The 15,775-nt window shown below is 32.2% G+C and overlaps 1 protein-coding gene across 1 annotated transcript in view; it reads left to right on the forward strand.

The window, feature by feature from the left end:
• The first annotated feature begins 51 nt into the window (after positions 1-51).
• The window catches only part of LOC129218511 (NEDD8-conjugating enzyme Ubc12-like), a 40,885-nt gene continuing 25,161 nt past the window's right edge, over positions 52-15,775 (forward strand). The window contains exons 1-3 of the mRNA XM_054852799.1: positions 52-237; positions 10,678-10,772; positions 14,083-14,225. Coding sequence (XP_054708774.1) covers positions 132-237; positions 10,678-10,772; positions 14,083-14,225 — 344 coding nt within the window. The 5' untranslated portion in view covers positions 52-131. The remainder of the gene's footprint in view (positions 238-10,677; positions 10,773-14,082; positions 14,226-15,775) is intronic.

The raw sequence follows: 15,775 nt of genomic DNA on the forward strand, positions 1-15,775 counted from the left end.
TTTTATTTATGTTTTGACACAAATAAGTTGGCAACACTAAATTGTAATTGTAATTGTACCATTCCATTCTTTCCAAATTTTCTGAAATTTGATTGTCAGGTGTTAAATGATTTGTTTTATTAAATTTGAATATGATTAAATTATTTTCTTTGAAACAACAGAAAAAAGATGGTGAAACTGCTGGAAAAACGAGCACCCAAAAAAGAGCTTCAGCTGCGCAGCTGAGGATTACGAAAGGTATTTTATGATTACACTAAGATCGTGAATAGAAAAAATTTCCTTTCTCCTTTTATGGGTATTGAAATTCTTATAGTCTTCCCAATATAAATAAAAATACGTCAAATATCTGTGGATCTGCTGGTGTTTAGTTTTTATTTAAAATAGCTTTGCTCTGCACAATTTTAGTTAATTCGAAGGTATATTTTCACTTGATTGTCTACAATACAATAGAATGTCGCGCTAATCGAAGCATAAAGCTCTAGCTTATATACAGACAAAAAAAAAAAAAAAAAACGTTTTCCGTCTGACCGTAATAATAAAACCTTTTGGCCCCTTGGAAACAAATTCAGCTTGTCAAAATCATTTCATGCTCTATGTTACAGAATAAATAAATAATTTAAAAATATGATTGTTTGGAATTTTCTGAAAGAAATGTTTACAAGTTCTCATATGGATTATAATACTCTGTTTTCCACTGCATATTTTTAAAAAGAGACATTGATGGGACAGGAGAGGGGAGGGATTTAGATAAAGAAAAATGCTTGGAACTCTTCAGGATGAACCCTAATGTCCTTTGTCTCGGACTCAAGTAGAGTATTTTTTTTTGTCAAAAAAACATTTTTTTTTTGCTAATTTTTTCCTCACTATCTCAGAGTTTGATGAAATTTGGTAAAGAGGTAAGTGTTAATGTAAGCATAGAAAAATACAATTTTTTTGAAGAATACTATACCGTTTTGAAGACTGCTGTAAATGTGCCAAAAATTTGGTCAAAATATGAAAATGATCCAATATTCAAAATGACCTAGAAACTTCATTCAGATAGAGAGCTTAAACAAGTGCCACTTAACTGCATTTTCAATGATATTCTACATCAGCGGTTCCCAAACTTTTTAGGCCGCGGAACTCCCTGTGCTCTACTTGTACTTCAAGGAACCCCGGTATTGCTCATAACAAGACAAAATGTTTACTGGCTGAAACTCACTTATAAAGATAAACTATTGTAATTATTTGCCATTATTTTTACTTTCTTCTATATCTAACATTCCGAAGAAAAAAAGCATTGTATTCATGTCCTTTTTTCGAATTATGGTGGATTTACGTGTTTTTAGGTTTGTTGAACAAGTCCATCGTTCCAAACATTTCCAGGGGGCAAAGTGTTTGTAAATGCATTTTCCATGAAAAAACAACAAAATGCATAATTACATTTCATTTCTAAACTCCATTATTATTTGCAACAAGTTAGGAGACTCATGGGGTTATTCCTCCTAAAACAACTTTTAAGTCATCAAAAACAATCTTTTTTCTAGAGATAATTTGTTCACTAATTTTTAATTCTAAAGTCAGGGTATCAGACTCATTCCTATGAGTTCCATGCACAAAAATCTTTTCACGTAGTAAAAGCATTTTGGAAACGTAGCATGTTGCATACAAGTCGCACAGCAAATCTTCAGTGAAGAAATTATTTATAGTTGCTCCGGGGGAGTTCAGGGTGGCGACAGATCAGGGAAAAGTCAGGGAACTTTATTAATCAGGGAAAAGTCAGGGAAATATCAGGGAATTTTGAAAAAATTACAAAAATTCAGGGAAAATTGATGGCTCTCCTCTGATATGCCCCCCTCTTGGCGAGATTTTAATTTTTCGCTCGATACGAAAATCGCCAATAAGGCGATAACTTGGCAACCCTGGTTTTGCAACTTGAACGCTGGAAAGTAGTTTCTGGAAGTTTGTCTTTTTGCACGTGTATGTGTGGTAGGAGGTAGGTGCTCATATGTTTCGCTCTTAGGGAGATTTTAAGTTGAATACTCTAAAATAAAGTTTCAATTCAAACTTTATTTTAGAGTATTCTTTTTCTTGTTGTTTTTTAATGTTAATTTAGTTGAATTTTCTATTTTAATTATGAGTTCGGTTTGTGATGTTGTCCAAATGTATCAATTGAAATTTTTGAATGAATCTTCTTTTTCTTTTTCGTCAGGTCCTCCAACGTTTGGACGTACCGGAGTCCTAAATAGATTTTTTATATTTAAACTAATTGAAAATAAAGAGGTTTTTTTTAGAATTTTTAAGGGAAATTGGTTTACTTAAGAATGAAATGTTATGTTCTAGATGTAATTCTGTTATGAAAATTAAAAAAACTAAAAAATGTTCAGATGGGTTAATTTTTTTTTGTAGAAAGGTTATTGGGGGTGTTGTTTGTGGAAAAGAAGCAACGATCAGGAGTGGGTCATGGTTTAGTTCTAGCAAGTTGAAAATAGAGGAGATTTTTTTGATAACATATGAGATTTTAATTGGGACCAAAACTGCTGATATTGAAAGTCAATATTTTTTTTCATCACAAACTTTAGCCGATTGGCGAAATTATATTAATGAAGAAATATTAAATTACATTGAATTAAAATCCGAACAAATATTCCTAAGAGCGGAACATATGTGCACTGCCTCACGTGAGGAAGTAAAAGAAAAGTAAAAAAGATAAGTGAACATATTTTGAATTATTGTGTTTTTAGTGTGTTTCTGGTAGTTTGTATTTTGGTCTGGTTGGCATTTTTGTAGCACAAAAATGGTGTTAATTTCACATAAAATCTGTGACTTTATTGTATACTGAACGGAGGAGATCTGTGACTTATATCCGACTGTGATATATATTAAAAGTCGGAGGGATAACGGACCGAGCGGCAGCGAGGTCCTGGCGAGCCCGAGGTCTCATAGTACTTTCGTAATGAGACCGAGGCAGGGGTCTCATTACGAAAGTACTATGAGACCGAGAACTCGTATCCCGGAGAAACAACGGAAAAAAATTAATGCATTAATTTCATTAAATAATTAATGACATAATTTGAATTTTTCCTGTTGGCGCTAAAAAAGCATCGCTAAGAACGATGTATGACATATGACGTCATACATAGTTTTCTTGGCGACGCTTTTTTGGCGCCAACAGGAAAAAGTCGCCAAGAGGGGGGTATATCAGATTTGTTCCAAATTGATTTTATGAAGAAAAAAATTTTTTTTTTTTTTTTTTTTTTGCTTTACAAAATTAAGTACTCTAATTCCCTACGCATTTTCCGCCAATTATCTGTTCAAAAAAAAAAAGATTAATGAGGTGCGATTATACAATGCCGCATATTTGTGCATCTTTTTTCCTCAACGTCAAAGTATTGAATCTTACTTATTACCACAGGATGAACTTCCTAAGATTGCTTCGTGTCTGTTAGGTTGTTTATTTTACTTAGCTTGAAATTTCCTTTTACGCTTTCAATGCTACGTAAAATAAACAACCATACAGGCAAAGAGGAAGCCTTCATTAATGTCTTAGCTTCTTTGCCTTTATTCCATTGTCTCGAAGTAATTAGCGTACTGTAATCACGATTTCAAGAAGAAATCTTTGGTTTTTGAATTAATACTATAAAAGCTTAAAAGTTATTACTTTTTCGCGTTTTTAATTTAATTGCTAAAATTGAACTTTCAATAAAAAAAACTTTGTTTTTTGCCGTTATACTATTTGTTATTACCGCAGATCATGAAAGTTTTCTTTTCTTCAGACTTAAGTGATTCTTTAATTTTATAACCAAGTTGTATTCTTCTTTTATATATTTTGAAATTAACTAATTGCTTTTTTTTCTTGCATTTCAAAGTTGTTTGTTACAAAAGCAATCTAAGATTTTTTTTCGTTACATACTGAAATCGTTTGAAATAGAGTTAACTTGTGTACTTAAGTAAATATCTTTATTTTTTTTATTGTTAAAATGCTGTATTCATTCATTAAAACCTATGTTCTTGATTAGAGAAAAGCTCCCTATGAATGGATGTCAAATGGTTTCATCTGCTTCGCATAAATATGTCAATTAATTATATAAGAATAACTACATTACTTCTATTCTTTCACTATTACTTGTTATTCTTGCAACAATTATTATACTGTTTGAAAACTTAGTTCAAAATAATTTCAATTTCTTTTTAGTTCTATCATAAATACACATATGTTTTTAAGAGTAATTTTAATAGTTTCTTAAAATTCTTATGCTAAGTGGTTTCTGGAAGTAAAGTTTTTTTTTTTAAATTTTCTCTAATCTTTCCATGTAGAAAAATTTAATACACTGTTTTGTAGGGTTTTTTCCCCCCAAAAAAATTTACTTTATGTTTTTTTAACCATTTTATTAAAAAAAGTAGCATTTTTTAAAAATATATCTTTAGTTCAACAACTTTACACAACTTAAAATGTTTAAAATATTGCATTTTATACAAACATACAATGAATTTCAAGTAGAGCAAAGAAAGAAAATCATTATCATTGGTAACGTAAATCAGGGAAATTTCGTGAACTAAATCAGGGAAAAGTCAGGGAACTTTTTCTCACAGTTCCTGTCACCACCCTGGAGTTGTTACCCAGTATACCCATAGACAAATTGTAGATACACCCATTTTCAGTGTTTTCAAGAGATATCGAAGAATCTACTGAAGTATAATTATGGGCAATTCTGTTTACTTCATATTATTAATTTTTTCATATAGTCACTCTTTAATCGAAAAAGAGACCATTTTTGCCCATAAAAGCACTTGTTTGAGAGAAGGTGTGGGTCCTAAAGAAGAAATTTATCTTCAATGTAGTTATGAACATATATATAAAATGTAATGAAAATTTCAAAAGATATGTTAGTTTTCTAACATATCATTTATCTCTAGTGATAGTTTTCTAGAAAAAAATATGAGTTTTTAAAATTAATATTTTGAGAAAAATGTGTTTGAAAGTAAAACTGTATGTACATTTTAATGTATTTCTGTCTCATTAATATTTAGAGTTACTTTAAATATAAAGGGTGTCCCAAAATTAACGCAAGATTTGAATTTGCCACAATTTTTGCTGTGAATTGTTGGCAGCCACGGAAAAAGAACAATTTGACAGCTGGGAGTTTAGGGTTAGTAAAAATGGAGTGTTATGCTATTATACAGCCAGCGAAACAATTCAATCACTGCATGAGGAATTTCCTGTTCGTGTACTCTCTCGTTTCGGTGATATGAATTGTACCCTAGATCGTGTGATTTTACATCATTAGACTTCTCTCTATGGGGTTATTTAAAGTCAAACATCTGTGTCAGCAATCCCACAACCACCTGCACATTACCTAATTGCGATATCGAGCGCCAATAACAGTAAACTGCTTGACCCGCCCAAACTTTCATTATTTTTCAAATAATTGTTCGATAATGAAAACTCATTATAGAATCGAAAACGCTCCATTTGTAATAACCCTAGGCCCTCAGCTGCCAAATTGTTCTTTTTTCAAGATTGCCCACAATTTATTGCAAAAATGGCGGCAAATTCAAATCGCGTTAATTTTGGGACACCCTTTATATACAGTAGAACCTCACAATAAGGGACACTAAGCGGACTGGACAATTTGTCCCTTAATTAGAGGTGTCCCTTCTTCGGAGGTAGATGAATTCATGCATGCTGTGTTAACTCGGTATAATTTCTTAATAAACGTAAACTAAAAACATTTAAGATTAATTACTGAAAATGTTACTTATATGTATATAAAATAAAAATTCAGAGTTATTCAAATTGAGAAAAAAATAATATTACAATAAAATTGTATCCAAAACTTTGTAGTGTCAAAGTTTTGTTACTGATTATCAAAAAATTACAATTTTTAATTAATGTTTTACACGGATTTGTTTCATGTCAAAATTTACAATGTGAAAAACAGTGTGATCATATTTCATGTTTTCTACACAAAGCTCATTATAGGCGCTATCTGTTGGGGCTTAGCCCTTTTGAAAAAAGTTATGAATGTGGAAAGCATGTTAGTCTCAGTATGAATTTTAGAATACTTATTTGTGTATTTGCCTGTTGATATCAAGAAAAAATTTTACCAATTAATTTGTGGGCAAAAAGGGAACTTTGAGTTTCTACAAATTAAGTATTTCTAATGCATTCATAAATAAATTTTTTGCTAATTTTTCTCTGTGACTGTCCCTTAAAAGGAGTGTCCCTTAATGAAAGGCAAATGCGTAGAGATCTCTATTCAAAGGGACTGGGACGAGAAAAAGGGTCCCTTAAATAGAAGTGTCCCTTATTCAGAGGTGTCCCTTAATGGAGGTACTACTGTATATATATATATATATAAACAGAAGTTTGGTAGAGTTTGAAAGCTTTGACGAACAAATAAAAACTGAATTTTGTTTAAAAATAGTTTTAGGGCAGTGATTCCCCTCAAGTCGCATTCAGACATAATTAAGGTTAAAAATGAAATTAGGTATGCATCAACGCCCCATTGTCTATCACTAAATCAGAATCGCTGGCCATTATTGTGACGGTATATGGGTTGTTGTTACAACACAATAATTGTAGTACTGCTGCGCAAACAGTAAAAAATGTTTCAAATCACTCTTAAAAACTAAAATGTTAGGTAATGTCGTCTGTGTATTATAAACTTATAACCTGTTTCAATTTCTGGCTTTGTGTGCATGCAGCATGTCAGTTGCTTTTGCAATTTGCGACCCTTTGTTTCGATGTGATTTTCCTGTTATCGTCCCCTCTAACCCCTTCGAAATTTAGCCACACATTTTCTAATCGCTTTATATGTAAAGAACATTTGATTCAAGAGTTTACACTTATGTTTAAAAAGCGGTGTTTGAACAAATACTGTGGCTTTTGCAAAAAACCTATCAAGATTTCAACGTAATTATAAGGGGGGAAAAGATGCTGCATATTAATATGACTTACGGAACGCTAGCAGTGCTTCTGGCAGGGTTTTGTTTAGGGCCCGATTAAGATAGAGGGCCCTAGGCCAAATGGTTTTTCGGGGTCCCTCCGTAGTCAATCCTCACCAAGTGATAGGAACAGGGGGCCCTGGGGGGTTATGTTATGCAGTCAATCCTTACAATTTTAACCATTGGCTAAAATAGTTTAGATCATTTGGGGGCCCCTGAAAATCGGGAGGCCATGGCCTAGTTGACCTATTTAGTAATCAGGCCATGTTTTTGCTCAGGGTTGCTATATTGTCCACTTTTTTGTATAAAGTCCGGGACGCTCGAAGAAACTGGACGAAATGAAAAATAAACTGTTTATACATACATAAATTTATTGTTATGGTGAATAATATTGGTATATTATTCTAATACATTTTCTATTATGAATTAATCATTTAGTTAAAATAGAATCATTAGCTTTAGAATTTCATATAAAAAGAATTTAATTACACATTAGTGCAGCTAATTTTAGATCATAATTTACTTAAAAGTAATAAAATTTAACAATTTGAATAAACTATTTGGGCATGATTAGACTGTTATATACAATTTAGCAGAAAATGAACTCAATGGGAAAGTCAAATGAAATGCTTGGAGACATACATACAAAACAAAGATTTATAGACTAAAAATACTTTATAACTGTTATATTTTTCAAGTTTTTATTGATGTCACCCCATAGTAAAATATTTATGTACTAAGCATATTTTATGGATATGTTGATGTCATACAAATTAAGACAAATTACTACTTTAGTAGGGTTGTGGGTACTCAGAACAGTGTACCGGAAGAGGCTATAATAGGCAAGAGGGTGGATAGCTTTGAAAGGGCCATTAATCTTCATTTGTGGAAACTAATAAACAGACTAGGAACAGCTTAGTCAGAGCTTGTTGCTGATCATCACATTTGTATATGTATTGCAAGACCAGATTTCACTTCATGTCAACATTTCTTTTATTAATATCAAGTAGTTTTTTTTTTAAATATGATTTTCAATGTTTTGAAACTCCAACTGTTAAAAACTTTTCATTTCTACTTTTTAATTTTATAAATGCACTTATGGGCAATAAACCTCCATATTACAGATAAATATCTTAAAATTTACAGCTGATGTGCTTGTTTTTATAAACGCTATTACATGCATTATAATTTATTTTAACACTCATTTGATTTATTAAAACACTTACATAAACTTCAACTGTTCTTACTTTTTTAATTTTCACTTTAAAATATTTTACAATCCATTGTTTATATATACATATTCATGTATGTTTTTATCTCAAAATATTACTTGAATAGGAAAAAAAAATCGATGTACCTAATTATTTATTATTTTCAAACTTCAAATTTTTAACTCAAAACTTTCAGTTTACTGATGAAGTGGACAAAATGACATTTTGTCTGGGACGGTTTTTTCCAGCATTTTTTTCCGGGGTGGCTAAAATATTTTTCCTGGTTTTGCTTCATGAATTCAATTAGATATTAAGAACCTGTTCAAGGAAACATAATAAATCCTATAGTATTTGCTCAGTATGGGATTTATTCTTGACAGTTTGTATTAAGAAAGCCATCCAAAAAAACTATTTGGTCCTTGTTTTTGATGCCGGAACGATAGATTGATAAAGCAAAAACATTACTAATGCTCCATAGTTGAAACTCATAACTGTAACCAGTGCTGAATTTTTGAGAAAACAGAGTAAGAAGCGACCAAGGGTTTTAAGAAATCACTAACAAAAATATGGATGTCTGGACTATCACCAAGCAATTCAATTTTGTAATGTTTGGGTGACATGTGTTCCTAAATGATGTTAATATCGTCAGTGGTTTAAAAAAGTTTCACTGATCTTGATTAATTGCAGTTCTTATATAAAAAAAAATACATAAAAGTTTGTTTGTTACCAATTTCTAGCGGAAACCCATACCTTCCTTTGGCGGAACCCTAGGGTTTTGTGGAACACACCGTGGGAAATGCTGTGCTAGTAGTAAATCTGGGAAGTAGGATTGCTGATTTTATTCCAGGACAGGAGCAAAAATGGAAAACTAGGAAAATAAGCTGGATTTCAAAAAATATACTAAAGAGGATTGCAATTTTGTACATAATATAATTCAGACTTAAAAAATATTTATAAAAAAAATTTTTTTTAATATTAATTTCATAATTAAAAAAAATTTAAATATTTCTTTAACAAAAACTCGAATTATATTGGGAATAATGTTTTAAAACTCATTTTTACTATGCAATATTGGAAGAAACCAAAAAATGTATTCTGATATAGACGTAGTCGTACCTAACATGGGTGACGCCTGGGGCGGGAATTTGTAGTGTCGCCCCCCACCCCCCACCCCCACCGTCCCATACACTCAAATGCCAAAAAAAAGGTTTTGATGTTCTATAAAAACATGAAATTCATGCAATTTTCAGAAACTACATTTGTTAAATGAATAATGAGTTACCGACTTTTTAATGCACAAAAATTTCAAATTTCTACAGACACGATTTTATGCAAAACTGCTACTATTCCCGGCTAAAAATGACTAAAATGTAAAATGATTGATGTTAAAAAATGGAAAGGTAAAAAAAATCTTTTTTCCAAATTTTTCTAATTTCGAACTTACTTAGGTTCGCCAAATTGCTTGCAAAGTCACCAATTAGGCTAACAGCATTATTTATTACCAAAGACCCAGTGACAGAAAGTTTTGTAGCTGTCTGCGACAAGTTTTTAGAATTTCATAATCTGTCTGCAAAATTTCGAGCATGGTTTCAATAAAAATAATAGTCTCTTTTTAAATAATTATTTTTGAAATAAGGCAGGACCCACCCTCCCAAAGACGATGATGCACTTCCCTACATTCTTTGAATCACTCTCTTCTCGAGAAAGAAACCTCCCATACCCCAAAACTGAAACCAAAATCTTTCTCAAATTACAAAAGTTTCAATGGTGCAATCTGATGACCCCTCACCCCTCTGTCCTTGGTGGGCACCTGACATTTGCAAACATGCGTTGGCTGTTGAACAGGGGGTCTGTCCAGGATATTTCACGGGGTCTATTTTATTTGTGAAAAATCAATTCATTTTTTGAAAGTATAAAAACGGCTCATAAAAGAATTAATTTTTTAAAAATTGTTTTAGAATTGCATTTTAGAAGCCTATGATAAACAGATCATTAATATCTATAGACACAGTTGCAGCAAAACTAAAATTAAACGATCTATTCAGCATTTAAATTTTTGACTCAAACAAAAGCAGAATTTCGTTTTAAAATCTTGAAATTATGGTTTTAATGGACTCTTTATTTATTTGCCTCCATATGAAGCAAAGTTAGGTTGAAAAAAAAAAGAGTAAAATTTCGATTCTCATATCGGATGCAATCAGATTGCATTTTTCAAAATGGAAGCACTAAAAGTGTTCTGTTTTGGTTTATAAGTGCGGCAGGCAGACAACTTTGCTGACAACTTTTATTTTTTTAGCGCGGACAGAACTGCCCACGATAGGGTTCCGTTGTCCATGACATTGTCACTGTGTCGCGGCGTTTCTGCCACTGGGACCAAGGGTAAATAAAACAGACCTTTTTTTGTTTTTTTTTCTCCTGGCGCCATCAGGTACACAATGCATATTTCTTGACAACAGGAAAAACAATAACTCATAAAGGTGTATAATAGTTATATCAGTTTTGTACATTAGTTTTTATACAATGTGTGTTTTGTTTTTAGACATTAATGAACTAAATCTCCCAAAAACATGTCGGATGGAATTTCCAGATCCTGACGATCTTCTGAGTTTCAAGCTAATTATTTCTCCTGATGAAGTAAGTTAGCAATTGATGTTTTTGGGTATTCTACAATTACTAATCTAGTTTGCTGTGTATTGCTGTTATATTTAACTTTAAAACATATAAGCCTAGGTAGGAGAAAAGGAAGCTTATTATAAGACCAAGAAGTCATTTGAGGTTAATGGGTGGACAAAGAAAGATGAAAATAATGAATTTTAGAACAAAACAACCAAGTCGGTTTTGATTTTACGTTGTCACTTGTCCTGTCAAACCAATTTCTAGCAAATTGTGTTTTTTGATCTTTGTTCTTCATTCCTAATTCTTCTAAGCTTCAGTGACAATCTAAAATTTTCCTAGCCATGGAAAAATTAAATGCTTGACACCCGCAAAGCAGAATACTACTAAATTTGCGACGTACGTCGCAGAACAGATGCCTGAGCTGCAGAACAGTTCTGTTCAATTGTGACAGGAAAACTCATACAAATTTTCTGCAGGAAATCTGCAGAAACTGCAGATTTTTTGCAAATATCTTCCATCTCAAGGTAGAATTTGCACAAATTCTGCAGATTTCTTTAAAGATTTGAAAAAAATGTAAAATTCTCGGAAATAATGATAATTTGGCGGAAAGCTCACAAAAAATGTTGAATTCGATAAGTCATCTGTAGGAACTTTAGATTTACTTTGAACTTAAAGAAATCTTCAGAATGTGTACAAAATTCTCTCTTGAGTTGGATGATAATTGTATAAAATCGACAATTTCTGTAGAAATTTCATATTCTAAATTTAAAAAATAATCTAATTTTTCTAGCATTGTTGGTTCCTCTTTTCCTTATTTTTCCCCAATCAATCTTCACCACTGCAATTTCCTTCACAAACGTATGTTTTAGAAACATGCCAATGTTAAAACACGTCCATCGCCAAACATTGCGTGTTTTGAGATTTCTATCCATTTGCATCCTAAAAATATTGCAAATTTTTTGAAGGTTTTGAAGCGCTTTATTATATGCTACCCTAACTCGACTCATATTATAAGTTATTTTATTAATTTATTTATTTATTAACGTTATTTTATTCCTCTTTCATGACACGTAAAATTAACCAAAAACACGTTCAACATCTAGGTTCGGATTTTTATAAAATTTTGTATATTTGCTCTTTCTAAGCATTTAAGTAAGCATATAAAATATTTTAGAGAATCTCAATCGGTTTAGGTTCCACAGAAATGCATAGCTAGCAACAGTAGTATTTAAAACTGCAAAAAAAAAAAAAAACCCTCCTGTATGAAACGATTTTGGTTTAGGGCATTTGTGGGAAAGGTCACTTTCGATGCTTGTGTATGCTATGCTTGAAGTACTTGCAGAACAATTTTGGTCAAATGGTTTTACGTTGCAGATCACTACAATGTTCCTGATGAAGTTTTTAGCGGACTGATGCAAAAATTTCTTTGAACTTTTCGTAAAGCTGGCTTTTTAAGCAACTTTCGTAGTTCTTTTTTCTTTTTAAAGATAGTAACCAGGGCTGTAGAGTCGGAGTCGGACTGATTTTGGAGTAAAGGAGTCGGAGTCATTCAAAAACATGCCAACTCTGACTCCTGGTTTTTTTATTCCTTTAATTTTCACTGACTCTCCTCGCATTTCTTAAAGAACTGACTACCTATTAATTTGATTACATGCTACTAATAAGAAAATGCTTGTCATCGTGGCAACCAGCTGTCTTAATTGTTTATCGAGCTTTCTGTAACAGCTACCTACGCCGTCTCCTAGTTTGCTTATTTTTAAACATTATTTGAGTGATAGCAATGGTCAGCAAACAGTTTTGTTGCCTAACATTTTCGAGGTAGTCACTTTCAAAGAAAAATAATATATTTTTTAGCTCGATCTCAGTTATAAAATAGTAAAAGGAATGTATGAATCGCTTGAGCAAGTAGTGAAACTTCTGAAGGTGCTTGGTAAATTCATATAAGTGTTGGCTTGGCCCAAAAGGTGCAAATCCAAAAGGTCCAATAAAATGTATTTTTTTTTTTTTAATCTGAAGACTTTATCTAAGAGCTTGGTTACCATTAAAAAGTTCAAAATAAAATCAGTACATGATTTCTTGGTTACAACACTCAATAATTGTAGCTAATCCTAAAATTTTCTTAATAAGGTAGATTCTAAAGCTGCCAATAAGAATAAAATTAAAAATTGAGCCAAGAAATATAGCTATTGTAAAAGCTATTCGTACCAAGCTGTATACCGCGGCATTTTTGGTAAAACTGCTTCAGACATACATGTACTCGACCTCTCCCTACAATATAGAGAAAAATATTTTCATTGAATTTTTTAAGATAAAATTTAAGATTTAGGGGGATATTATTGGGGAAATTTTTCAGAATTAAAGTATTTCAATTTTTATAAACTCTGAGATTAAGTAGAGGGGGTACCCACCAGATCGGTGTCACCCAGGAGGGGGAGGACCGCCCCATGTCAAGAAAAGTTTTTTGACAAAGAAAAAAAAAACCCTCAAGTTACAGCTTTCAAAAATTGAAAGCACAGGATTTGATCAATACTTGTTATTTAAACATTAAAAGTTAGCAAATTATTTCTGTTTAAATTTTTTTTAAATGGGATTTTTAAGTAATCTTACTTTAGAAATTGCAACTATTGGTTAATTTGATTTTCAAATTGAATTACTAACGTTGTATACATCTTAGGTTTACAATAAAATACAACGCAAAAATTTCATAAAAAATGAATTAATATTTTAATCTCTGTTTAGGGGTTTTCTCCCCTTCCCATGAGGAAGGGGGATTTGGGGAAAAAAAACAATAATAAAAAAGCTGGAGTCAGAGTCAGACGTTTCAAAATCCAGGAGTCGAGAGTCAACAAGTTTTCTTCTGACTCTGCAGCCCTGATTGTAACTATAATCATTTTAACCAATGTTTGGAGTAATGTTTTTATTTAGATGGGGGTAGTAAGCAATAAATTTTTCTTATTAATCCTTTTTTTAATAATAATTTTCATTAATAAGTAATTTGCAAATAAATTAGAAATCGAGTTTCACATAAAAAAATAGCTTTTACTTAAATGTTTTAGGAGTTATTACCATTAAACTAGGCTCTATTTTTATGCTGTAAAGTTGCCGTAAAAGTTTTCCCGTAAAGTTGCTACTTTGATATATGGATCCAGTTGTATTTTGGCTTCTTTATTTCATGTTGTCATATTGAAAATAGTGCTTCATAATTACTTGCCTATCCATATAAAAATTTCAAACAAAAATGCTTATTATGTTTCTTGTTAAATTTGAAATTTATCAAATTGCTTATTTTTTTTCCGGCATTCAACTTTATTAATTTTTTCACCAACAGGGGTTTTATCGTGGAGGTTGTTTTAACTTCAGTTTTCGTGTAAGTCCAAATTACCCTCATGAGCCTCCAAAAGTAAAATGTGAGACTATGGTCTATCATCCAAACATTGATTTAGAAGGCAATGTTTGTCTAAATATTTTAAGGTAAGTTTAATTTGTTGTTAAATATAAACAGAGCAGTAATTTTAGTTGTTGCATCATATCAGGTTAAAATTGGTAGTTTGGTTTATGTGTGAAAATGATTATTTTTTAGTGCTTAGGATGTTACTGTCTGGGCTGCGTACGGCAGTTTTGAATTGTTATCCTTTCACTTCCAAATGAAACCTCGGTGCAAGTTGATGACAATCCCTTTTCAAATTTTGTGTTTTGCATCAAATTATATAAAGAAAAATACCTTCTATTATACATGGGAACGCGACTTCTCCAACCGCTATTCAAGTGTTGAAAGATTCGTTATTTTATTATATTTTTTGAAAAACCAAATGGAATCTTACGTAAGAATGGGGGGAGGGGGTCAAAAATTGCCAAATCATCCTTACGTAATTAATGAATGGCCCCTTACAAGGAAGTGTTCAGTGGTTGAATTGTGCAGAACTCGTGCTATTATGTTTTCGGAGCACGTTGCTCTCAGAAAAAGGGTAAAATTGCCTACATTTGCTCAATGCATAAATTTTGTAATTTAGATTTTAATTTTTATACCATGCTGGTTGTACATACTTAGTAAATCTGTTTAATAAAGTGTTAGGCTGTAAATAATAAAGTATTAGACTATGCCTGGAGTTGAAACTGTTTTCAAAGCTGTTGATATAAGTTTTCGGAGCATACTGCTGTCAGAAAAAGGATAAAAGTTACCTACATTTGCTTAACATGTAAATTTTATAGTTTGCATTTTAGTTTTTATACTGTGTTGATTGTACACACTTAATCATTACTAGATTAGAGGATTGTAGTTTCCGGTGGGCGAGCACAGCGAGCTCGGATCTAGACGGGATCTGCATGGAACTGAGAAGCAGTTCAAGGGTTTGGCGAGCGGTAGTGAGCAGGGGGTGGCAGCCCCTTAGTAAAATAGTAACATATTCTAAAATTTGAAAAACTCCAGGATTCGAAAATGACGAGGTCTCCAAATTTCAGACTTTGTTCTGTACATCCTGTACTATTTTGCTTGGGAAGTTCCTATATTTTTGTAAAGATTCCTGTATTTATTTCAAAAAATTTGTATATACGCTCCTGTTTGGGAAAATTGCAACTGCATGAAGGAAGCATCATAGTTGAATGAAATTTAATACACAGTTGAGTGTTAATGGTACAAATAAATAATTACACTTTCAAACCAAACAAACAATAAAAAGAAGTAGAAATTAGTATTTTGTGTGGTAACCACGCGCCGCAATAAGAACTGCTACACGAGTCGGCATGGAGTGAAACAAAGTTTGAATATCTGCCTGCGGAAGAGTGTTCCATATTGTTTGTATGTGCAACCAAAGTTCGTCTGCTGAAACAACAGGACGAGGATCTCGAGCAAGACACCGCCCAACAAAATCCCACACATGTTCAATCGGTGACTTATCCAGGGAATATGCAGGCCAAGGAAGATGCTGTACCTGCTGCAAATCAAGGTAGGATTTGACAGTCCTAGCGACATGTGGATGGACATTATCCTGCTGAAATAGAGCCCCTGGCAATCCTTGCAGGAA

This window comes from Uloborus diversus, chromosome 3, assembly GCF_026930045.1.
Source record: "Uloborus diversus isolate 005 chromosome 3, Udiv.v.3.1, whole genome shotgun sequence".
NCBI classification, from domain to species: Eukaryota; Metazoa; Arthropoda; class Arachnida; order Araneae; family Uloboridae; genus Uloborus; species Uloborus diversus.